Raw genomic sequence first — 26316 nt, 5'->3', positions numbered from 1 at the left:
ATTCTACTACCATTCAGCAAACTGTATACTAACTGTGTTATTCCAAATACTGGTGGGTGAAACTATGCAAATTGAGTAATTCCATTTAATAGCTCTATTGAAACAGGAAGTGCATACATGCTCTGGAGATTATTTTTATCAACAGAAAGAAAAATGAAGATATCTGTGTAATATCTGATGGTGTGGTTGCTACAAAGCTTTTATTGTCATGATGGTTTGGATGAATATTGCACTTGATTAGCAGTGCCACTAGTGAATTATATACACAAGTCTTTCCCTTCAAAACACATGTTAAACAACATATGTAAGATCCCACACCATTAAATATGGGAACCAAAGATTCCATATGTGGTCTGTTCACATTTCTCTATTTCAAATACATTAGTTTAGAATTATCATTTAATGGATGAATTTAGTGACACACATTAGAGATATATAAAGCCAATTTACATAATGGTTTAAAAACTGTACTATGGTTTGTGAGAAGTTTATGTGATCATAAGCATGCATAAATACACTGGAGTGCTTCCTGGGCCTGATTCTCATTTACACTATTTATTCCGGCAGTATTAAGAGGATTTAAAGTAGGTATTTAAATGTAATGCACACTCACAATAAGACCTCTTTACACTGCCAGAGTGGTGTAAAGGTGCCCTAGTGTAAGTGAGTCAGGACCACTATATATAAATAATATTTAAACCACACACATATATGTATGATGCATAGTAATTAAAAAAAAAAACAGGAAAACTAAATGCAAAACTGGCATTAACGTTGATGAGATATTAAACAGCCAAAACCCAGGAAAATCTGAAAGTTAAGGTTTCTGCAATGTTAACTCTATCATGTTACACTTAAGCAGTGCTTTCCATTCCTGACTCCCTAGTTAAACGTAAAATCTTAATCCACTACTATATATATTAAAACAAAGGAAACAAGAGTTCTCAGATTTCTTCACAGTGGGGAAAATTTTTTAATAGAGAGATGGTCTCAAGGACATAACCTTTTTCATTCACCATTGCAAAGACCACATTCCCCTCTGATCAGAGTTTGCATAGCATTCCTGTGGAAACTACAGGAATTGCTCTTAGAAAATGGTAACATTATGAAAATATTTAATGTATTTTCAGCTTCTTTCAATGTTATTTAGCAGCTGTAAATGTGAAGAGTCATATCATCTAGCCTGTCAGCAATCCAGAAAATACACCCAAAATCCCCCACGGGCCAACAGTGGTACAGTTTGAGAACCTCTGTTTCAACATATGCCATAAAATATACTTAAAATTTACTGTAGCAGAGATGCGTCATGGAAGAAACGTTAACTTATGGAACTTGCCGACTTCTCAATTGTTGGCTTCTCACAATTAATGCTGCACTCAATTGAACATTGATTTTAACTTCGCTTTAATGTAACAACACATTATTTGTTTAAATTAAGTGAAAATATGAAAAGAAGTGTAGCCAAAGCAGGCAAAAGTTACAATTCTTGTACTACTTTCAAAACGTCACCAAACACAGGCTCCACATGGCTAAAAAGAAGTTGTTTCCAGCAGCATAAGCCTCCATTGAGTATGCCCTGTTGCTAGTTTTGAAGAGATCAATCCCAGGAACTCAGAGCAAGAGTGATCTATCAGGTTGCAACTGTCATGAGAAGGTAGACAGAGTGAAAGATGATCATTTATACAACTGGGTCTTATCGATCAGGCCTTTAGAGATCACATACGCTGCCTCGACTTGAACGTACTCATAAACCAGACACTTTCAGAAACCTAGAAACAATCCTATTAGAGCGATCACTGAGTGCACATGATTCTTAATGGAAGGTTCAAAGGTAATTACAACATGATTCTACTGATTTATAAATTATTGGTTTCAGAGTAGCAGCCGTGTTAGTCTGTATTCGCAAAAAGAAAAGGAGTACTTGTGGCACCTTAGAGACTAACAAATCTATTTGAGCACAAGCTTTCGTGAGCTACAGCTCACTTCATCGGATGCATTCAGTGGAAAGCTCACGAAAGCTTATGCTCAAATAAATTTGTTAGTCTCTAAGGTGTCACAAGTCCTCCTTTTCTTTTTATAAATTATTGGCTTCTACTTAAAACCAATGTCATATTTATTAGTCAGTCATTTTTTGATATGTCACTAGCTTTCAAACTGGAATAAAAATGTAGTATGTAGAGTATGTTTCAACCCTTCTCGCCCTCATTTAAACTTTTTTTCCCTCTAGCTGATACTATTAAAAAATGAGGCTATAGTCCAACTACTTACTTTTATTTCACAAAGCCCTCATCATTAACAGTTTCTGATCCATTTTCCTCTCATTTTCTTTAAAACAACTGACTGGCTGATTTTGTATCCTAAAAATGCAGTACCAAAGCAAAAATTGTTTTTGCACATTCTTGGCCACAGAATCTCAGCTCGTGTACGTTCTTCTTAGAAAGCTCTCCACATTTCCATTGGTTAATTCCTCAGAAACTGTGTAACTGGACTGATATCTGGGAAAACAGGGATTGCTCCAATTTGAAATTAATTCCCTCTCTTTCGTGACTGCAGAAGCAATTAACTCCAAGAGCTGAAATTGCTGCTATGATTATGCTCCCTCCATTGTTTCTGTAGATGGCTCTTTAGTGGGGCATTATGTAACATTTAACCATGTATACGTGGTCAATGTTTCATATTTTATTCCAAAACAGAGGGAGGTCATCCTCCCCGCCATTATATTAAGAGGAAGGGAATGTATGTGTAATGTATATAAAAAGCAATAAGTTCATGTTTTTTCCTACCTGTAGGAATGCCAACAATTTAGATATTTTAAATTATTCTGATTTCCTGCAATTTTATGTACCTGTGTGAAAGTCACTTCATTCAATAACAAGGTCTGACTTCTATTTCTCATTGAGCTTCATGTTTGCTAGTCAGCGTTCTGCCTTGGGCACATGTCCATCTAAGAATTTAATTTAAGTGGATAAAGTTTCCAGCTACTCTTCTTGGGAAGCCATTTTAGTATGGAGAGGTTCCAAAAGTTCCTAGGATACAGCTTTCTGATATGACAGAGAAACAAGATGTCTGATTCTCTATGTCCTACACCACTGAAGATCTAGGCTTTAAAAAGTCCACAAGGTCTACTTTGTTTTTTGATTTAGACATAACTACCTGCACCTGTGTCATAGGTATGTCCCAAGAAGTTATGCTAAGCCTGTAACAGTTCTCCAAGTTTCAAGGTTTATTGTTCTATCAGCTCAACAACTCATCCAAAGATCACCTTCCCTTACTGCCATTTGGCTCAGCTATCTTTAAATGCCACTTTTTGAAGGAGTAGAATTCCTTAAGCTTTTGTCAGGTTTCAGAGTAGCAGCCATGTTAGTCTGTATTCGCAAAAAGAACAGGAGAACTTGTGGCACCTTCGAGACTAACAAATTTATTTGAGCATACGCTTTCATGAGCTACAGCTCACTTCACTGGATGCTGTAGCTCACGAAAGCTTATGCTCAAATACATTTGTTAGTCTCGAAGGTGCCACAAGTTCTCCTTATCTTTTTAAGCTTTTGTGTATTTGCATCTCTCAGTCAATCTGCTCAGAGATCCTAGTTTTTCTTTCATCAAAGGAGTTAAGAAAGTTAAGAAAGAAGTCAGACAAAAACCTTTAAAGACGGTAAAAAAGAGAGGACTGAATATAAGCTATTTTATAACCACCAAAACCAGTTCCATTAAATATTTCACACTGGAGTTACTTTGCAGGTGTTCCAGACCAGTTACATATGCTACTTTGTTATAAGTCAGAATCTAAATGTAACCCATCCAAACTACCAAAATAAGCTTCTTGATTAAAAAACTATTGAGAATTCATTAAGTAACTGCTATGAGAACAACAAAATCTCAACTGCAATAGTTAGAACTCTGCCAAGCCAAAAGGAATATGTTCGCTTTAAAGTGAAATTTCATAACCCCTAAGTAATAACTATTATGACAACACTTTGCATTTCCATATTGCCATCTACAGCAGGATTTTAAGCTACCTTACAAATATTGGTGAATTAAATCCCACAACACTCTTCTGACATTAGTAATATCCCCATTTTACAAAGAGAGAAACAGAGCCACAAGGAGATTATAGTCAACATTTGCTGAAGAACACTTCTAAATAAATTACCTGATCCTCAAAGGTTCGAAACATCAGTTGCCATGGGTGCTCACTTTAAACATGGATTATGGCTAACGTGACTTGTCAAATTCCTACACGAAATCAGTGGCAGAGCCAGGAAACGAATTCTTATCCCCTAACTCCCAGTCCTGTGCGCTAAAATAGTATAATCTAGTGATTCTAGTATAATAGTTAAAAGAACAGAAGCATAATAAACAAATGATACATTACAATGTTATTATATTGGGTAACACAAGAGCAAATGAATCAGATTGTTCAGATATTTTATAACTCATTAAAAAAATCTCAGCAACAAATAAGTGAACTAAAATATTCTTGTTCTTTTAATTCTCAACACCCGTAAATAATCTGTATTAAAAAAAAAAAAAGGATTTAGAAGCCATCTAATGAAACAACCCCAATCCATAGCTGTCATCAGTCCTATAGTAGTAGTAAGAGTCCCTTCATTCACAAGCAAAGCCAGCAGAAGAAAGAGGAGGGGGAGCTGACGGAGAAGAGAGTGAGATAGCAGATAAATTCCATTTGTGCTATTAAAAAAGCCAGAAAAGCGAACTCGGTGGTTGAAAAGTGAGGATAAAAAGATGAAAACAGTAATCTTGCTACAGAAACCAGAGAATTATGCTCTTGCTCTCCCCCGCCACTGCCCTTTTTTGCTTTCACACTGTTACAAACTGTAGCACCCTGAACAACTTACTCTCCTGCTATTTCCAGCACTTTACAGAAACTTTCCAACATTTCTGTTTGACACATTTTTTCAACAGTGAAGTGAAGACAATAAGTAAACAGGTAGTGAAGGGCTATTTAGAGAGCTGGTCATTCAGAGTAATAAAAAAACAAAAACAAAACAAACAAAAAAAACAAATAATCGCTCCCCCCCAAAAAAACCAGACCAGACCAGAACATCTATCCTATACGTTGTAGCCACAGACAACACATGACCTCTGACAAACAGTTTTCAGAGTAATTTTAATGCTACTCTGGATTTAACTTGACTAACTGGTAGCAATTGAGCACATCTTTTTTTGTGGCAGCAGTTATCTAAAATGCTACAATAACAGCATCAAAAGTAGAATGGTGGAAGATTGGTTTTCCATTGTGCTGCTGAACTGGCATAATGCCCACTTTAAAAGCAATTCGCTGCTCATCACTGAAATCTGGCAGACACGACACTAAATGCCTCAAGGAAAAAAAGGGTCTTGAGAAGGGGGAACCACTCCAACTACCAAGCAAAGCGAAGGGAGGGGGCAGAGAGAAGGATGATGAATCTATGTAAGAAGAGAAAATTGCAAAATAAAAAGTTGAGCACTGCATGTAGACTCAACAGGCTCTATTTAATTTACCTGAAGATTTTATCGACAGCTTGCATTAGTAATAGCAGAACAAAACAAAAGCAAATATATATTTATCTCTCTCTATTGTTTTGATGAAGTGAAAATGTACTGAGTTACGTCAATCATTTGTCAAACACATCTTCCCAGTTTTATTTACCACTAAATATAATGAGTAAATATGTGATAATAATTTTTTTTTTTTTAACATGAACAGATACAATTTTTTCCCTACTAAATACAGGTAATGATTTAGGAAGCTTTCAAAATGTCTTTTTACTGTCAATAAAACTAATTCTATTCCCATTTTCATGTAAAAAAAGCTTTACAAATGAAAATTCAAATTAAAATTCTGATTATAGTGTAGTGTGACAACACCTGTATTTATAATTTTACTGTCAGCTAGCTTGCATTGTTTAACAATAGCGTGAAGCAGAAAAGTAATTGGAATTTGTCTGTAACATGCCAGATGACGACACTGGGTGCTTTGCTGTGCTACAGCAAATTTGGTTTGATGACAAAATAACTTTAGTGAGATTTATAGAAAACCCAAAAGGTTAAAAAAGTCATCTTACATTCAGGGACATCTTAAGAATTGTGGTAAGCCAAAATAGGTGAGCAGTTGCTGCAGTGGACAAGGTACAGTGGTAGAGACAGTTTATGGTCCTTTTCTGACAAATATCCCTACCAAATAAAGTGATTCATCTGTTTTTTTTTTTTTTCCTTAAGCTTTTCTAAATGACCTGCTATTTCTAAAATTAACCATCAGTAAAATAAGAAATTAAAAAAAAAGGAAGACGAAGGAACCACATAATAGGGGCAAGTGGGGGGAGAAAGAGTCTTAACATGTGCTGCAATTCCATGGATTTTCTATATTAATAAAAAAGTAAAAGTTCAAATAAGGTGAAATGATTGAAAATTTGAGGTTATTTTAGCTATGTGCTGTGTTTTCATATTATACATATAGACACACACACGTACTAACTGATGTATATCAAAAGGTAAGTGAAAACTTAAAACACCTGCCTTACACTTTTAAAGAAGCAACATGAAAAAATTAAAGCAGTTCTCTTCTGTCAACTTGAATCTTTCAAAACTTACAAACAAATGCTAATCTCCCAACAACTTGCCTTACTGCAGTCTACAAATGAAAAACCCATCTTTTTTATTACCCTAAAGATGCAAAAAATGAAATAAAATAAAATAAATAAAGAAAAGGAAGCCACATACAAAAGAAAAACAGAATGACAGTGATGTTTTAGTTTACACTAGATATGGCAACACACACAAACTGTCAAAACTACAGAGTGAAAAAAGCTGTTATCAAGCAACTGTCAAGAGAGTCCTCTGAGATTTGGAAATCTTGTGTTTATTGTAACTACTTCACATTACACAAAGAAAGAAACATCCCTCTCCTTACCATTGCTGCTAAATATCAAGCAAGAGAACCTAGACTTCTCCCTTACTATTTAGATTAATTTTTTTTCTTTGTAATTCTGTGCTTGACAGTCCTGCTCCCCTCCTTTTAAGCTTTTCTATTGTATGGTCAAAGTTAGGAGAGAAACTGGAGGTTACATTAAACATTATTTCATTTTTGAGAACTGTCAACACCCATTTTATGTTGTTAACTTGTGGTCCATCATTTAAGAGTGGAAACTGTAAAGACCAAAATGCACAGTGGAAGTATTTCTAGCTTTGCAGAGTAGTGCAGAAAGAAAGAGAGTGAGTGTAAGGGAAATCGATATTTACTAGGCACACTTTTTAGCATCTCTTTTTATATATTGCCTAGAATTGAGGCTTATAATGAACAGAGTGACTGACAGTAGGCAATAATACTCAAAGTTTTAGGTTAAGGGCATTACTGCGTGTTGTAATTCACACTTAGTTTATAATGAAACTATTACACCTTGGGTAGAAATCTCCAGTCTGTGGTGTTCTATTATAGCCTTTAAAATATCTTTTTGTCTTTAGCTCACATGATGCTTTCTCAACCCATAGCAATGCTCCAGTTATAATAACTATAGGAATCAAATTAATGCAAGTGAAAATTACTCTATATGTTACAATTTATATCCTTCATCACATTTTTAAAAAGAAGTTTTTACTCAGAACACTAAATGGTATTTCCTCTCCCCAAAATAAGCATTTGCTGAAGCCTATGGAGTCCATAAAGTTCCTGGTAAGGCAGAAATCTTCCAGTGGCCCCTGGAATATCTGAAAGTATGTAATTTTCCAACTTGAATTGTGAGCAGTGCAGCTGTCAAACCTAGAAACACAAGGAAAGAAGCCCCAAATACTGCACTAAGGAGCAGCAGCTGGTGTAAATTGTCATAGCTCCACTGATGTCAACATGCCCTCGTGTGTGTAACAGATTGAAATGTCTGAAAAAGAGGTTACTTTGCTCTAAATCTGTTACTGCATCACAGTTACCCTCTGCTGAGATTTCACTATGTTAGGCCAATAAGGTTATGTGACTTTATCTCAGCCTATCAATATCCCAGTGTATAATAGTTCAGAATTTGCAACTTGTCCAAAGCCAAAATTTCAGTACAACTGCTGGTGGAAGTGACATTTTGAAAAAGTTTGGGAAAACCTGTTTTCATACATGAAAACATAGTTTTGAACAACTTTATCCAAAATCTGCAAATACAAAAATGTATCATGACAATAGTTTGTATCATGGATCCAATGTTCATCTGAATACAGCCCAGTCCAAAAAAACTTTAAAAAAAACCATCAAATTCTTATGGACAGGAACTAGCTTATGTAGGTACAGTCCAAAACACAGTATTGTGTGCAATAAAGGAATATAATTAAAAGACCCCCAAATATGTATTTATCTAGCATACTGGAACAATTTAGAAGATGTTTCATATTTTTGCATAAAAAGTTTTCTTTTGTTAAACCTGCACTACACCTCAGTATGCTGCATATATATATATAAAAATATTTAGGAAACGGAGTCAATTATTTGTGTTTATAAAACAAATTATAAAATCCCTATCTACATATTTATTGAACAGAGTGTAATCGCTCTAATGACTCATATTGTAGTTCACTGGGATCCAGGAAGTGTTTTAATTGTGGATTTTAGAGACTTTCACATTTTTAATACTACAACTTTAAATAAGGAAAAGGAACCCAGAATAGAACATTTAAAAGTGAAACAACACTTCACAGAACTAAATTTAATATGATCAGACATGAACATTCTGAATTAGAATGAAAATCCAATCTGACACATTGTCTTTCACATACCAAACTATGCCTAGATGCTAACAGCTATCTCCAAATATTGGATAACCGAATATAACTCAGTGTGCACTATAGTATTTAAATACAAAAGGATAAGTTAAAGCTCGAGACACTTATAGTAGTAAGTGAATCCTTCCCACAACAAGGTAATAATGCAATTCTAGATTTTCTTGCTTTTGACTGTCAAGTACTTCTTCCTCCTAGATTATAAGAGTTCTAAGGTAATGTAACAATTATTGCCAAAATGGTTGCACTTACATGTCCATTTAAGACACTCTGTTACTAATATCCTAATATAGTTTTTGTAGTTTCAATTTTTTTATATGTGCTCAAGGTAAGAAATTAGATCACTAATTTAGTCCTGAGAAATTTAAGACAAATTCTAGCCTGTTGCAAAAGCTATTTCTATTTTAAAGCTCAATAGTGTTGCAAGATTGCATAGATATTAACTATATGCTAAAGGTCTATCAAAGTATTTACTACCCCTTAATTATAAAAGTGGTCTTGCAAGTGAAGTGCAATAAAAAGGGTAAGCGGTACGCACAACAGTGGAGGTGTGGGGCAGATGGAAGGGGAGTTGTTTAACAGGTCTTGGACTTTAATTATAACCAGTTCTAAACATAAATGAGTGTATAAAACATGCTGGAGTTGGCTTCCATGCCAACTCCTCTTTCATCTTATACCCTGAAAAATAGATGTTAGAATATTATACAGACACTCAAATATCTATGTGTTTTAAGCCATGTTTGATTGAGAAGATAGGAAAGGATCTGGTAGTCATCTTCATCAGCAGTTCTTAAGGGCTGGAAAAAATATGAATCATTATGGCTGAAATTCAACATATTAAAGTTGTCACCATCAAAATAAAGAGGTCATTCCATTAATCATGAAATTTAGAGTGATAGTAGAGGATCTACCAAGTCTATTTTACTGAACATGAAAATACAACACCAGAATATTGTTAAATTGAGTTAGCATTATCCGTGAAAAAATATGCTCTATTTCCTATTACTTATGAAGCCCTATCCTTTTCTTTCTTACCAATTACATTCCCTATCATTTCCAAAATATACAAACTGTTTTCAATCAACATATTTCTTTATTACAGTGTACAGCATGCTTGTTACTGCCTCTTTTCTATATTGAATCCTTGATTGGACAAGCATTTTGAATTTAACTTGGACTGTGATTGCACATATCAAACAAATTAAAGCTGCCAATCTCTTTTTGGAGGATATCCTCTATACACATCACCACTGAAGAGTAGCCTGAGTGTATTTGCTTAGGAGAAATGGGGAAGGAGGGAGGAAATGATTACCATGGCAGAGTCAGAGAGAGTTTTATTTTTCCCATGATATGTAACTTGCTCCTCAGGCACTCATTTACAAACATTTTATGTATAGAGTTTCAAAATCTTCATGAATGTTTTGTCACAAACCATTTGCTTTTCATTTGGTCTAATTAGTGAAATCACAAAAATAAGGCGAAGAGTGTGACTTAGTTTTTAGAAAGTCTACCACTTTTTTCCTTAGATGGCCGTTTGTGCAGAGGTATTCAGCTCACACACTATAGCCTCAGCCTACTCTTTGGAGCCTAATATATTTAATGTCTTGTATTTTCACAATGATGCATATTGGTGTGAAGAAAGATTGAGTAAGATTGGTGGTAGTGCGGTTTGTGAATGAGCATATACATTCTACAAACTTGTCAGTATTAGGATATATTCCCTTTTATAAAAGACCCTTTGTAACGAGAAACTTTTGGCTTAAAAATCAGGTTCAAATAGGCATGAATTCATAAAATAGATCCAAGTCAAGGAGTGCGCTAATCTCACAAAAGAAATTGGAAGAAAATAAACTGTTGGAGGAACTTGATTAAGAGCACAATAAAATTATTAATAAAAATTAATTTGCTGCAAATGCATGTGACACTGGGAGAACTTCTAACTGTGGAGTTGCTGCTCCATTTTTGTGATCTGAGCAGCACAAAGGGAATGGAGTGGAGTTTCCAACAAGTAAGGACGGTTTTGTAGTTATTAGAGCACTAGCCTGGATTCTGAAGATGTGGTCAGTTCCAAGCATTGTCACAGACTTCCTGTCTGACCTTGGGTAAATCACTTAATTTATCTGAGCTTCAGTTCCCCATCTATAAACTGGGCTTGACAATATTTCCCTTTTCCGCACCCTTTATCTGTCTTCCAGTATGAGCTCCTTGGGGCAGGAACTGTCGCTAACATGTTTGTACAGTGTCTAGCACAAGGCTGGGGCCCTCTAGACAGTATTGTAAAATAAATAATAAATAATTATGTGAATCTGTCCTTTTCATGGAAAGTGGGGATTCCATGTTCTTCCCTTACCCTGCTGACTGTTTCTCCTACCTCTCCCATATTCGTTTCATGGAGATCGGGGTCTTAAAATTATATTTTCATATGGCATAGAACCTGTTTACTTGAGAAATTGTAATGTAATACTTCTGCAGTTTTGATCAATGGAGGTTCTCAAGCTGAAGATTCCCCAGTTTAACAGAGAAGGCATTGTTAGTGAGGAGCTCTGAATTCTGGCATTCACCATCACAGTGACCCAAAATCTATTGGTCTTCATGACATCCTGCAAATCCCATTTCTTGTCCCAAGATTCTGAGGAGAGAGGGATGCACAAAGAACTGGGATTGGAGTACTGAGGACTGATATTAGCAGATGGGGTGGGTTTTCCCCTTCCTACTTTTGCAGAGACTGTTGGGTTTAACTGTTGTTTGTACTAGTAGGTTTATATTTTTAATACATGGAAATGAGACCCCAGGCCCTGGATAAGCAGTTTTTAATATATGGTATAAATCTAACTACAAATATACGTGCTGAGCTTAGAGCTGTTTATGCCTCCCAATTTAATTTTTATATGCTAAAGTGCAACTTCAAGAAGGCTCCACTGCCAATCCTGCTTTCATTTGTGCTTCCCTGCCCGAGCATCTGAGCAAATCCATTTTTGGCTGCTGCTCTTTCATGTTTGCTTAAAAAAATTAGGAATAATGAAACCTTAAAACATCCTAGATGGTAGCCAGGCATACAGAATAATGAATTTAAGGTGCAGAGATCAACACACTTTGTGGGAGACATGATCATCAATTGCCTCCAACGTCAGCCTTCAAACTTCAGCTTAATGCCTAGCCCAAGTCTCCGCAAGTAGACAAATCACTTTCATATACATATTATTTAAATGGCAACACAGAGCTAGTCAAATTCCTAGTGCCACTGATTAAATAAAAATTTAGATTAGAAAGCAACATGACTGCCCACAGAGAGCTAATGAACCAGGCGACCACATGCTCCATAGGAAATAAAAAAACCAGCTTTAAAGTACCCTATGAGCCTAGCTGCTGCTTTAAACTGTTCTGTGTGGCCAGAAAGACCACTCTCTGCAGTCACTTTCTATAAGTAAGAGTTTTATGTGGAGCTGTATTTAACTTTTGCAAAGGAAAGAATACATTATAAGCTGTCCATCTGATCACACAACGCTGCTGAAGAAAGCAGCAGTACCCATGGGAGATAGAAGGGAGGAGTCCAAAAGGTTCATGCAGTTAAGAAAGATCAAAAAGAGAGAGCAAGAAATGCATTCAAAATGGCAGAGAAAAGGCGTTTACAATCTTTCCCCAAATATTTTCCCTTCTCCTTTTATATATTTTTCAAAGTGGGGATGGGGAATATGTTTCATAATATAGCGCGCACACAGACAAAAGCAGTTTTAACTATATTGAACTATTCATTGTTTTTGGAATTAGTGAGGTACACTTTAATAGTATTTATATACCTCAGGATGTGTTAGTTGTCTACAAACATACACTTAGTGAGGGCACTCAGATAAATATACCTTAGGTGTGTAAAAGAAAATTCTTAAATGCTCATTTTCTTTCTTCAGTTAAAAACTCCACTAACCCAAATCTTCACTGTAGGGTTGCCTTCCGTTATGCACAAAGCAGAGGTAGTTTTAGAACTTAGTTTAAGAGGACAGGGATATATTAGGAATATTCACCTTGCAAAACACCAAAAGAGTACTTCCAAAGCTGAAACAATAACTTGACACAAAAAGTTTGAGCTCAATAGCAAAATAATTTTACTACTGAGAATGTTCGATGTTAACTGAATACGCTACCCTAAAACACAAAGCGCTTAAATAGGCAGCCAGATGCTTTATGATAAATATAATGAACTGGGCAGGCTGCAAAAGGGTAGATATGAATCAAAGAAAAGATATTAGCAGGTACGAAATATTCAGTACTCTTTTATAATAAACTCTACTAATTATCGAGGAGTAGTGATGGAAAGGGGGGAAAACAAGGGAAAAGGCGTACTTTAGGTCTACGAGACAGACATGTATAACCTTACTGAAATAGTGACAAGTATCAGGGGATAGCCGTGTTAATCTGACAAATTTATTTGAGCATAAGCTTTCGTGAGCTACAGCAAGCTGTAGCTCACAAAACCTTATGTGTAGCTCACGAAAGCTTATGCTCAAATAAATTTGTTAGTCTCTAAGGTGCTACAAGTACTCCTTTTCTTTTTGCGGATACAAACTAACACGGCCACTACTCTGAAACCGTGTTAGTCTGTATCCACAAAAACAACAAGGAGTCCGGTGGCACCTTAAAGACTAAATCTGTTAGTCTTTAAGGTGCCACTGAACTCCTTGTTCTTATTGAAATAATTATTATTTAAGGTTCAATGAATGGAATGCCCTCCTACCAAAACAGATGTTTGCTGGAATCTGTAGATTCATCTTGGAGTACCTGCTGATGGTAGAAACTGAGGATCAGACTCCACCACTGTATATTGCTTCCCCCAAAATAAGATGCCTTCTCTACCCAAGAAATAGTCACAAATCTTGTGGAATGGCTTTTTAATGCTGTTATGGACTGGTTTGCTTACAGACATGTTCGATTCAGAGAGGCAGCATCTAATCTATTATACGGTAAAAGGTTTGTATGATTTAGCACCTCTGCAACATGGAAAGAAAACAGCAAAACTGTGGACTTTCTAATCCGTTCTGTCAGAATTCTGCTGCTCTACAGACATCATGTTTGTGCCAAATCTTTTCCTGTGGATGCTTTCGATTTGGCCAAATTGAAGGAAGAAGTGTTTTTTTGTGCTTGGTTAAAAATTTTAGGATGAGGACCCAACTGTTATCTTGTCCTAACAGAAAATACCATATACTTCCACCATCAACAGAGTTATAATTTCTTAAACACTTCTCACAGAACTATTAGCAACTAGGATCACATTTAGAGAGAGAGAAAATATGGACTCACCGAATTGGGGGGAGGGGAATGTGTGTGTTTGTTGGGGGTGAGGGGAAAGCCTCAAGGATCAGTTTGAGATTCTGAAAGGATATGAAGGTTTTGATAGTTTCACCAAATTTCAGAATCCGATATTATGACATTGAGATACTGATGTGGAATTGGAATTGATGCTGCTGACTACTCTTCCCTGTGCTGGCAATGGGAACTATTATTAGCTAACTGAATTCATGTCCTAAGGACAGACTATCTTTCATAGGGACTTCCAGATGTTTTATGTTGGAAGTTTTTTGGTCATTGAACTAGTGAAAGTTATTTCTTCACATCTCTGAAATACATATGGGATGCAGATGTAATCTTGATGGAAGCATCCAGATTCTGAGAGATCCTCAGATGCTATAGTGATGTTCAAGATCTACAAACGTAGATAAGATTAAATTTCCTTAAATAGCCTGAGCATTTCCCTTTCAACCTCCATATTGGTAGATTTTGGGAGTCCAGCTATGGCTATAGTATAGCAGCACCACGTGACAAATGTTTAGTCTAGGGCTGGTAAGAAAACATTTTTTTTCTGTGAAAAAATTCAATTTTTTGTTAAATATTTTGTCTAAAAATCAAAATATTTCAATTCAAAATGGTACTAAGGTGCTTCATGGGAGCTGTAGCTGAGGAAGAGATGATGGTGACAAGGAAATATGGTGCGTAGTGCCATATCAAGTTTTATATCTTTTAGATTTCTCAATTTTGGGGGGAGGTTTGAGGGACTGCTTATTTTTCCTTCCAACTGCAGAATTCTTTGCAAGATTCAGTTTCTAGAGGGATTAAGATGTTGTCCCGCATAAAACTCAATGCAATTGTCTTACTGAGGTGACAATCACAGGTACGTATCTACAAGAAGTGGCTGCATCCTCCTGGCCATATATGTGAGAGAGAGGGAGCTGATGGCTGAACCCTAGACTTTGGAGCTCACTCACTACCTTGGTCCTAAAGAGCCCAAATCTGTTGATCTTTAGGACATGCTGCAAAGATCTATACTCCCTGACTTTTGGAGAGGCTAGAGAAGTAGAAGGGTAGTGAGTGGACTGGGAGGCTTTTTCAATAACTATTTTCAAAGATCATTCAATCTGGCATTGGGGGGCAGGGGTTGGATGAAATTGAGCTAGTTGTGCATATGATAAATATTATTTTAAAATACCGCCAAGAGTCAGGAATAGGCATTCATTTTTACAGTATATAAATAACAAATAATTGTTATGGTTCCAATCATTTCAAGTTGTGTAGTATTTGTTCCAATACTAAACACAAAAATTCACATTGAACTATTCATGTCTTCAAAGGTTACTGCAAATGAATAGCTTTTTTTCTTTTCAGTAGCTTTTTCAAAAAGATATCATCCTAACTTTACTAATGTAGCTAATATAACTTTACAATGCCAAAATATTTTATTGGTAACTGTTTTGTATGTTATATTTTAAGATGTTTGCACTTTAGCAAAAAACTAACAATAACTGGGAATGTGCATATAAAAATTTAGCTTGTCCGCATTTTCATTGAACTATTAACATTTACCTACAGAGCATTCCTAAGCTTAGGGAGAAGTGCCAATTACCATAACAAAACAAAACTTTAAATGAAGAATGCTATCTTACTATTGTGAGCTTAGGAATGCAGTGTTTCCATGGAATTGTACCAACATATACTAACTACCTTTCCTGTCTTTTCTTGATAGATATAAATTTTTATGGAAAAAATATTAAAAGTGATAAAAAAGGAAATTTAAAAATCTTCGAAGTGTGGAAAGCAGCTATTTCTACCAATAAACATGACACCGAGTGAAGGGCTAAAAGTTTAAAAGAGGAAATGGGATTTATTTAAACTGATTACCCAACTACAGCACACACACACACACAAAACAACACGTGCCACCATAAAATGGAACATGTACATTTTCCTATTATTTTTACGTAATAATGTTAGAGGGTAGATACATTGTATTATTAGTTAGCTAAACCAGAAACATTATTTCATTCTTCCAATAACTTGGGCAGAAGCAACAGCAGCATACTATGTTGGCAACACCTTCGTAACAATAACTTGCCCATTTAGTTTAACCTTCCTGCTATAGTATCTTAATATGGGCATCTTAATTATTAGAGAAAGACAACTGTCCAACTATAGACTGAGATTTTAATGCGTGGTCTATTGACTAACAGGGGATAAAAGGATATCATAGAACACTAAAATGCTAGCAAATTTGACTCTTTTTGCTCTCCATATATTTATTGTATACATAGTACAGTGGAGCATGCTTTCATAAATCAGATATCTCACACTAACAAATTATGCACCGATTACAGATGACCTTTGGAGTAGCTCAAGGTACAGTCACAATCATGCATTAAAAAAACCCTGCATTTCACCATAATGTGTGAATGTATGAAATTAAATGAGGCTTGCAATGTAATCAGTGTGGTTGGCTGCTTTAATATATTCCATTTCAATTTCAAATCACCACAAGCCAAGAGTGACGAATCTAATTTGATCAGTTGTTCACAAAAAAACACTGAAAGGAGATGTAAGCAGACCTATCAACATCTGGTAACACCGCCAGATTTCGAAAGCATAAGCCGCCTTTAAAATATTCAAAACCAACAGTTTTAAAACCCACAGGCCTGGTCTACACTATCGAATTCAGCTGCATTAGGTCGATTTTAAAATGAATGCGTCCACACAACCAACCCTGTTCCGCCGACTTAAAGGGCTCTTAAAATCAACTTCTGTACTCCTCCCCGGCGAGGGGAGTAGTGCTAAAATTGACCCTACTGGGTCGAATTTGGGGTAGTGCGGACCCAAATTGATGGTATTGGCCTCCGGGAGCTATCCCAGAATGCTCCATTGTGACTGCTCTGGACTTCACTTTGAATTCTGATGCACTAGCCAGCTACACAGGAAAAATCCCAGGAACTTTTGAGTTTCATTTCCTGTTTGGTCAGCATGGCGAACTCAGCAGCACAGGTGACCATGCAGTCTCCCCAGAATCGCAAACGAGCTCCAGCATGGACCGAAAGGGAGACACTGGATCGGATTGCTGTATGGGGAGAAGCATCTGTGCAGGCAGAACTCTGATCAAAAAGAAGAAATGTAAATATATTTGCCAAAATCTCACAGGACATGTTGGAGAGAGGCTAGAGCAATGCCGTGTCAAAGTTAAGGAGCTGAGGCAAGCCAACCAAAAGACAAAGGAGGCAAACAGTCGCTCTGGGTCAGAGCCCCATATATGCCCTTCTATGATCAGCTGCATGCCATTCTAGGAGGGGACCCTACCACTACCCCACCACTGTCCGTGGACACCTGCAACGGGGGAGTCGGAGGAGGAGAATGCACAGCAGGCAAGTGGTGAATCCGTTCTCCCCAGCAGCCAGGACCTTTTCATCACCCTGGAGTCAATACCCTCCGAAGGCAGGATCCCCGACCCTGAAGCTGGAGAAGGCACATCTGGTGAGTGCATATTTGTAACTACCGTACAGGGTTTAAAAGCAATAGTGTTTAACGTTAGATTTGCCCTGAAGAATTGGGATGCATTCGCGGCCAGTACAGCTACTGGAAAAGTCTGTTCACATATCTGGGGATGGAGCGGGAATCCTCCAAGGACAGGTCCATGAAGGTCTCCTGGAGGTACTCTTGAAAGTATTCTGGAATCACTGCAGCACAAAGCATGGCAGCGAATGGTCCTGGGTTTTGGTCGCATTCAAGCAACATTCGGTCTATATCTTTTGGTGTTAGCTTCAGGAGAGTGATATCCTTCATGGTCACCTGGTTGAAATAGGGGAATTTTGTAAGGGAACAGTGAAAGGACCCCATTCATGCTGGGCTGTTTGCGCTTGGCTAAAAGGGATCATCCCAGAGAATAGCCACGCGGTGGCGTAAGGGGAGATGTTCGCTGTACATCCACCCGAAACACGCAGCCCCTCCTTTTAAATGTGAAACCCACCCAGTGCTTGCTATGAGAAAGGATGGCGCTGCAGTTTGAAACCATTCCCACGTTATGCGTAAGCAGCCAACCCCGCGTACCCTTTGCCTTACCATGCCTGCATGGAAACCGAATTCTGTTGCCCAGCTGTGTGAGATGCATCACCATATCAGCAGGCGCTCAATATAAAAGGCAAAATGCGACCTTGTACCTAAAGCACATGTGCTGTCTGTTGTGAATTGCTTGATTCATTGTGAAAGAGTCTCCCTTTTGTTTTCAGAAATGTATCATCTTAAATTTTACTCTCCCTTTTTATCTCCGCCCAGGTGCAAATGTTTCTAGGCTCCCCCTAGCATCTCCGTCCCTGAGGTTATCGCAGATTAGAAGGTGAAAAAAATGCACTCGTGATGACATGTTTTCCAAGCTCATGCAGTCCTCCCGCACTGATAGGGCACAGCTGAACGCATGGAGGCATTCAGTATTAGAGGCTAGGAAAGCATTAAGTGAGCACGAAGAGCAGAGGCAAGAGCACGAAGAGCAGAGGCAGAAGGTGATGCTAAGGCTAATGGGGGAGCAAACGGACATGATGAAGCATCTGGTGCAGCTGCAGGAAAGCCAACAAGAGCACAGACCCCAGCTGCATCCATTGTACAACCGCCTAACATTCTCCCCAAGTTCCATATCTTCCTCACCCAGACGCCCAAGAATGCAGGGGTGTGGAGGCTCCAGGCACCCAGCCACTCCACTCCAGAGGATGGCCCAAGCAACAGGAGGCTGTCATTCAAAACAGTTTGATTTGTAGTGTAGCTACAATAAGCAATGTGGCCCATCCTTCCCTCCTCCCGCACCCCACCCCACCAGGGCTACCTTGTCAGTTATCTCCCTTTTTTAAAAAAAATTAATAAAGAAATGGTTTCAAAACAATAGTTACTTTATTTCTAAGGGGGGAGGGTGGTTGGCTTACAGTGAATTAAAATCAACAAAGGGGGTGGGTTTGCATCAAGGAGAAATACACACAAAAGACCATGACTGTCACACCAAAGCCTGGCCAGTCATGAAACTGGTTTTCAAAGCCTCTCTGATGCACAGCGCGCCTTGCTATGCTCTTCTAATCGCCCTGGTGTCTGGCTGCTCAAAATCGGACACCAGGCGATTTGCTTCAACCTCCCACCCCACCATAAATGTCTCCCCTTTACTCCCACAGATATTATGGAGCACACAGCAAGCAGCAACAACAATGGGAATGTTGATTGCGCTGAGGTCTGTTTAGTCAGCAAAGAGCCCAGCGAGCTTTTAAACGTCCAAAGGCACATTCTACCACCATTCTGCACTTGCTCAGCCTATAGTTGAACTGCTCCTTACTACTGTACAGGCTGCCTATGTACGGCTTAATGAGCCATGGGAGCAAGGGTTAGGCTGGGACCCCGGGGAAAACTATTGGCATTTCAACATCCCCAACAGTAATTTCTGGTCTGGGAAGTAAGTCCCTTCTTGCAGCTGCTCGAACAGCCCTGAGTTCCTAAAGATGTGAGCGTTGTGCACCTTTCCCGGCCATCCCACGTTGATGTCGGTGAAATGTCCCTTGTGATCCATCAGTGCTTGCAGCACCATTGAGAAGTACCCCTTGCGGTTTACGTACTGGTTGGCAAGGTGGTCCGGTGCCAAGATAGACGGAACACATATCCCTATCACCCCACCACAGTTAGGGAAACCCATTGCAGCAAAGCCATCCACGATGACGTGCACATTTCCCAGAGTCACTACCCCGATAACAGAATGTCAATGATTGCATTGGCTACTTGGATCACAGCAGCCCTCATAGTAGATTTGCCCACTCCAAATTGATTCCTGACTGACCGGTAGCAGTCAGGCATATCAAGTTTCCACAGGGCTATCGCCACTCGCTTCTCAACTGTCAGGGCAGCTCTCATCTTGGTTTTCCTGCACATCAGGGTGAGGGAAAGCAACTCACAGAGTTCCAGGAAAGTGGCCTTATGCATGTGAAAGTTTCGCAGCCACTGTGAATCATCCCATACCTGCAACACTATGCAGTCCCACCAGTCTGTGCTTGTTTGCCGGGCCCAGAATCAGCATCTCACTGTATCAACCAGCCCCACTACCACCATGATGTCCCAATTGCAACAGCCCATGCTTTCAGGAATGTCTGTGTCCATGTCCTCATCAAAATCGTTGTCATGCTGGCGTCTTTTAGCCCGGTTCTGTATATACTCCAGGATAATGCGCGAGGTGTTTACAATGCTCACAACAGCAGTGGTGAGCTGAGCGAGCTCCATGCTTGCTGTGCTATGGTGTCTGCAGGAGAGCAGAGTTGCAGCGGAAGTGGTGGATGATGATGGATGCCACGAGAATACATATTTATACAGAACAACGAGAGGACCTGCGAAGTGGATTCATGGCACCAGCAGAACAGAGTTGCAGCGGAAGTAGTGGATGATGACAACATGGAGACTGAGCTCATTTACAAGAGCAGAAGAGTAGAGTTGCAGCGGAAGCAGTGGAAGATGATGGTTAGCAGTCATACTGCACTGTCTGCTGATAGCAGCACCCAGAACACAGCAGCAGCGACGGTGAGCTGAGCTGAGCGAGCTCCATGCTTGCCGTGGTATGGAGTCTGCATGGCAAAAAGGAGCAAAATGATTGCCTGCTGTTGCTTTCATAGAGGGAGGGGTGACTCACAACATGCACCCAAAACTACCTGCGACAATGTTTTTGCCCCATCAAGCACTGGCAGCTTAACCCAGAATTCCAATGGGCGGTGGAGACTGCAGGAACTGTGGGATACTACCCACAGTGCACCGCTCCGTAAGTCGACGCTAGCCACAGTAGTGAGGACGCACTCCGCCGACTTAATGCGCTTAGTGTGGACATACACAATCGACTGTATAAAACTGATTTCTAAAAATCGACTTCTATAAAATCGACCTAATTTTGTAGTGTAGACATACCCACTATGTTAGAAAGAGTTCTTTGAACAAAAGCTATCTTTAATAAAAAGTCAGGGTCCTGCTTAAATTCACAAAAGCCAGGAAATTCAAAGTGAAAGGTCAAACCTTCAATAAACAAGGCGCATTTGGGTAGTGAAAACAATGGCATCCCACTGTGACTAGATTTTTACAGGTTTGATTGTTACCTGTGAGCGTAATAATTTTTAAAAGTATTCCTGTATACTGCTGAGAGACCACTGACAGCTGAGTCTGCAAAGCAAATAATGGCCTCTCTAACTATCTCCTGTCTCCTACCGGCCTCTCTGTCTCCTACCGCCTATTACCAGGCAAAATAATTGAGAAAGTAGTAATCACCAAACTTCAACAATGTGAGATCAACCAATATCCAGGCCACATCTCATCCAGGCTTCAGACCAGGGCACAGCAAAGCGATAGCCCTAGTGACAGATGACCTCCTTATAGCTATGGATATAGATGAAATCTCCATGCTCATGTGACTGGACCTCTGTGCAGCTTTTTGATACATGTAGTCTACCACATACCATTGTATGAGATAGGGTCATAATATACTTATGAAAACAGAAAAAAGGTCTGTAAGGGGTAACCTGATGCGTTGTCCGCCATTATAAGATTTTTCTTGTGTACCCCCTGATGAGAGGGGTATCCCAGTTTGAAAACCACTGCATTAGACCATAAGACACAGATAAACCATCTACATGACATGGAGTAGACAGGACAACACTACAGTGCCTCTAATCATTCCTGTGCAACGGAACTCAGAGATTGCTCTTCTCTTTGAATGCCCTCATTTATGGGGTTCCACAAGGAAATATGTACCCTCCCTCCCCCTTTCAATATTTACATGAGGCCACATGGGAGAGATGCCATGGGCTCAGCTCCCAACAATATGTAGATGACACTCAACTATATGTATCATTCACCACCAATGCAACCACCAAAATACTTACAAGACATCATCTCTTGGATGATCTAGGCAAGACCAATGTGATGCTGCTGTGAAGGGGTAAAATTCTTTGAAGAACTATGCAGTATTTTTTTCTCTCCTAAGAGAACATGTCTGCTGATATATTATTTGTACAAAGTAAGAAGTTGTGAAAAAAGTGTAAAATGGGAATACAAGGGATATGTATACAGCAGAACAATACATGTGAAACAGGGAAGCAGGTTACTTTAGTACCACAACATTAAGTACTTTCTGACAAAGGCTGAACTAGCAGATGACTGGAGACTGAACATATACTAAACAAAATGCTTTGCAGATTTTTCTACCCATGATGTTACAGCTCATCTGGAAGAGAATGCTCAAAGACCCTCATGCAGAGACAGCTTTTGGTCTCGTATACTTCCTGGATGCAGCTGAATATACATGTGAGCCTTTTGTTCTGTGTGTGTCTCAAAAAAAGGGTTTGTGATTGCTTTTCTAGGCCACTCTGTTCTGGAGAGGTGCATTTTAAATGCCCATTTTACATCCAAGTTATGCAATAGTATTTCTTTCTCATGCTTGATATTCAGCTGAAGAAAGAGCGATTATGTGTTGTGACTTGTGGAATACTTAACTCCTCTTTGGGATAAGCTCATCTATGGCTCTCATAATCAGCGTATTTATTAAATATACAGTATTAGAGTTTGATGGGTAAGGCCCCTAACTTCAGAAACCCTTTGGGTAAGGTAACAGCCATTAAGAAGATCACCTTGATGTTTGAGAATGAGGGACTAAAATGGTCATGACGTGAATACCTGTAATATTAAGGTGAGAATCCATGCCTGAAAGTGATTCTCTGCCGCATTTAGAATATAGGCTATATGAAGAGGGTTTGTTATATTTACATCCATCTGTGGAGGAAGCTATAACTCCATTCTGAAATTTTGACTTTTAACTTGCTGGTTCTCAAGCTTCAAGACAGGATTCCTGATATGTATAATAATCACTTGTACTTCATATTAATTTCTTGGAGCCATCTATTAATCTCTTCCAAGTAGCCAAGTATTTAGTAGAAGAGGATTATTTTGGGGAGCAGAGGAGGATATTGGTTACTTCAGAATAATTTACTCTTCCCATTTGCTCCATTCAATGCAGGTTGTAACTGTAAGTTAACTGCTTTGATGCTATTGCTTTTTTCCCCTTTTGATTAAAAGACCTTGAGCAGAGTGGAATGTTACTTACATTCCATGGCAGGCATCTAACATGAGGACTCATGAGTGGTACTTCCTGACAGAATCTCTCTAGGAATATTCATTACTAAATGGATGGAATCAAAGACTGATTTGGGTATTGAAACTATCTTCCATACGGGAGTGGTTCTAGCTCCACTCTGAGTGTAAAATTATGCCATTTCCTTATTCACCGGGGTGCAAAGGAAAATCTCAATGCAGTCCATCCCCAGCAAAGTTAGGAGAGCCTTGAATTCTCCAGGATCCTTTTTACCACCATGTCCAAATATTTAGTAAGAAGATAATGTCCTAGGAACATGTCTAGAACTTCAGAGTCAGATAATTTCCCTTTCAGTGATGAGTTGCTCAAGGACTAGCCAGAGTAGGCCAAAAAAGCAAAGGAAACATCTGAATTTCTTAATTTCTTCTCAGAGAGACAAGGTGGATGAGGTAATATCTTTTATAGGACCAACTTCTGTTGGTAAAAGAGACAAGCTTTCGAGCAATACAGAGCTCTTCTTCAGGTCTGGGAAAGGCGCTCACAGTGTCACAGCTAAATAAAAGGTGGAACATATTGTTTAGCATAAGTAATTAACACAGATTCTAAGAATATCCTGGGAACATCACGACGACGACAACATGAGATCACTCTGGCGGGGTGGGGCACTCTTAAAATGGTTTCCCCCTACCAATACTGGACCAAAACCACATCAAGTTTTATCTCAGTACCAGAGAGGGGACAAATCCTATAAAAGGACTATCTGGCTTAAAACTGGACGAATGGTCTGCCTACTGATGGCCCCTGTGAGTAGCTCATTCCCTGTCTCAGCCCTCACATTTTTAAAGAAGCAATAATATTTTTACACTTAGATGCCAATTACCAAGGTAATGGTGGCTTCTTGATTACCATATGTAAAATATTTTATTTCAGTGATTTACTCTTCTTTATAATTAAAGTGATTAGAATGCATCACAACAGAGAGTTTTTCTTTACAATCACAGAGATGTTTGACCATGAGGCCCTTCTTCGGGGATAATGAAGAAAAGAATGTACAGCTACACGACTCCTGAAGGAGGACCCATTGTTGAAACATTTTTAATTCAAATTGTCAGCATGTATTCAGGGGTAGGTTTTCGGAGTTCCATTTGCAATCCACACACTGACACAGCATTCCTTTAAAAAACAAAACAGAAGTCCATAAACCCCCTTGAAAAAGGCTAAGACATAGTTCATCACATTCATGGCCTTTGAGGTTTTATCTATTCAATGGAAAACGTGGCCTGTTGCAGAAGTTTTAAATACACCCACCACTGCTGGAGAACCTTATCAAGAAGGATGGATTCCTGGATCCCTGAAATTGCCAACTTCTGCAGAGAAAAGGGGTCTTCTACCTTATCATAATTTATTTTCTGAGGGTGAGGAAAAAATAGTCTTTTGGTCATATGTCCTTTCTTATTCTTACTCGCTGATCTCCAGAACAAAATGGTAAAGCCAGGGGTAGCCTGAAAACTTCAGACTTGGTCCACATTTTTTTTTTTTGGCATTATAACAGCACAAAATTACTTCTTCATTTAACAAATAATTTTATGTCTTATAATTTAAATTAAATTATACACTAGCTTGTTTATTTTCAATACCACATGGTTTCCATAGGTATTTTGTGCAAGAATTGTGGAGTATTTCTGGTAATTGAGAGCCACAGAATAGTGACAATGGCAGAGGAGGGTTTTCTTGCTCCCACTAATTCGGAATGGGAGTGGGCAGCTTCCAGTCCTATCAGCCTTTCCCCTTTCTGAAAAATAACTTTCATATTATATCTATCTATCTATAGATCATTATAGGATTTTTTCGGGGTGTGGGGAAGGGATGACTGTGTGGAATGAGGGGTAGAAGAAAACTGGCCTACAGGCAGTTTCTCCAAAGACAGAGGACTAGCTAAAAGAAAAGGAGTACTTGTGGCACCTTAGAGACTAACAAATTTATTTGAGCATAAGCTTCCGTGAGCTACAGCTCACTTCATCTGATGTATTCAGTGGAAAATACAGTGGGGAGATATATATACACAGAGAACATGAAACAATGGGTGTTACCATACACACTGTAACGAGAGTGATCACTTAAGGTGAGCTATTACCAGCAGGAGAGCGGGGGGGAAAAATGTTTGTAGTAATAATCAAGGTGGGCCATTTCCAGCAGTTGAAAAGAACATCTGAGGAACAGTGGGGGGTGGAAATAACAAGGGGAAATAGTTTTACTTTGTGTAATGATCCATCCACTCCCAGTCTCTTTTCAAGCTTAAGTTAATTGTATCCAGTTTGCAAATTAATTCCAATTCAGCAGTCTCTCATTGGAATCTGTTTTTGAAGTTTTTTTGTTGAAGAATTGCAACTTTTAGGTCTGTAATCGAGTGACCAAAGAGATTGAAGTGTTCTCCAACTGGTTTTTGAATGTTATAGTTCTTGACGTCTGATTTGTGTCCATTAATTCTTTTACGTAGCGACTGTCCAGTTTGATCAATGTACATGGCAGAGGGGCACTGCTGGCACATGATGGCATACATCACATTGGTAGATGTGCAGGTGAACGAGCTTCTGATAATGTGGCTGATGTGATTAGGCCCTATGATGGTGTCCCCTGAATAGATATGTGGACTAGCTAGTAATCCCTTTAGAATACCAAGGTGTTAGGTCAAAAGAAGCCCTCAAGACAGGCTGTGAACTGGTGGGAAAAAAAGACTGCTGGCCATAGGGTACAGCCCAAAAAGAGAAAGTGGATCAAAAATCCCCTGTAGAGAGGGTCTGGGAATAGGAGGCCAAGTATATAGAAGACAAAAGTTTTTGTTACTGCTCAAAAATATCCAGCTTCCCGAAAAGGAAGCTATTTGGTTTTGTGACAAAGTTCCTCCTCTGCCTTGATGCGTCCTGCGCTTATTGGAGGATTTTCTCACCTCAGAGGTTCACGGGGCAGCCCTCAGTTTGGCCACTTTCGTGGCTCAAATCTGCCATTCACGCAGTTAGCCTCATTACTGGCCAGCATGGGGAAAGGAAGAAGAACAATCCCCGCAGTCTCTGCTGATCCACATAGTGGATCAGGAAACAGGCCAGAGACCCTCTGGTGGAACCCACAGTCCAGTTCAACTCCTTCGGTATCAAGTAGGGAGTTGGGGGGGATGGAGG

At 38.9% G+C, this 26316-nt stretch overlaps 1 protein-coding gene across 4 annotated transcripts in view; it reads right to left on the bottom strand.

Annotated features, from left to right (window-relative positions):
- POLA1 (DNA polymerase alpha 1, catalytic subunit) overlaps positions 1-26316 on the bottom strand; it is a 349214-nt gene that overhangs the window by 10356 nt on the left and 312542 nt on the right. The window contains exon 37 of one of the 4 annotated variants that reach the window (XM_043537998.1): positions 24045-24313. The exons of the other annotated variants lie outside the window; for them this stretch is intronic. Within the exon in view, the coding sequence (XP_043393933.1) occupies positions 24249-24313 (65 nt within the window). The 3' untranslated portion in view covers positions 24045-24248. Of the gene's footprint in view, positions 1-24044; positions 24314-26316 lie in introns of those variants that run through there. 4 annotated transcript variants of the gene reach the window in all.

This window comes from Chelonia mydas, chromosome 1, assembly GCF_015237465.2.
Source record: "Chelonia mydas isolate rCheMyd1 chromosome 1, rCheMyd1.pri.v2, whole genome shotgun sequence".
NCBI classification, from domain to species: Eukaryota; Metazoa; Chordata; order Testudines; family Cheloniidae; genus Chelonia; species Chelonia mydas.
The sequence above is the reverse complement of the archived record's forward strand: the minus strand, read 5'-3'. Positions and strand labels throughout refer to the sequence as shown.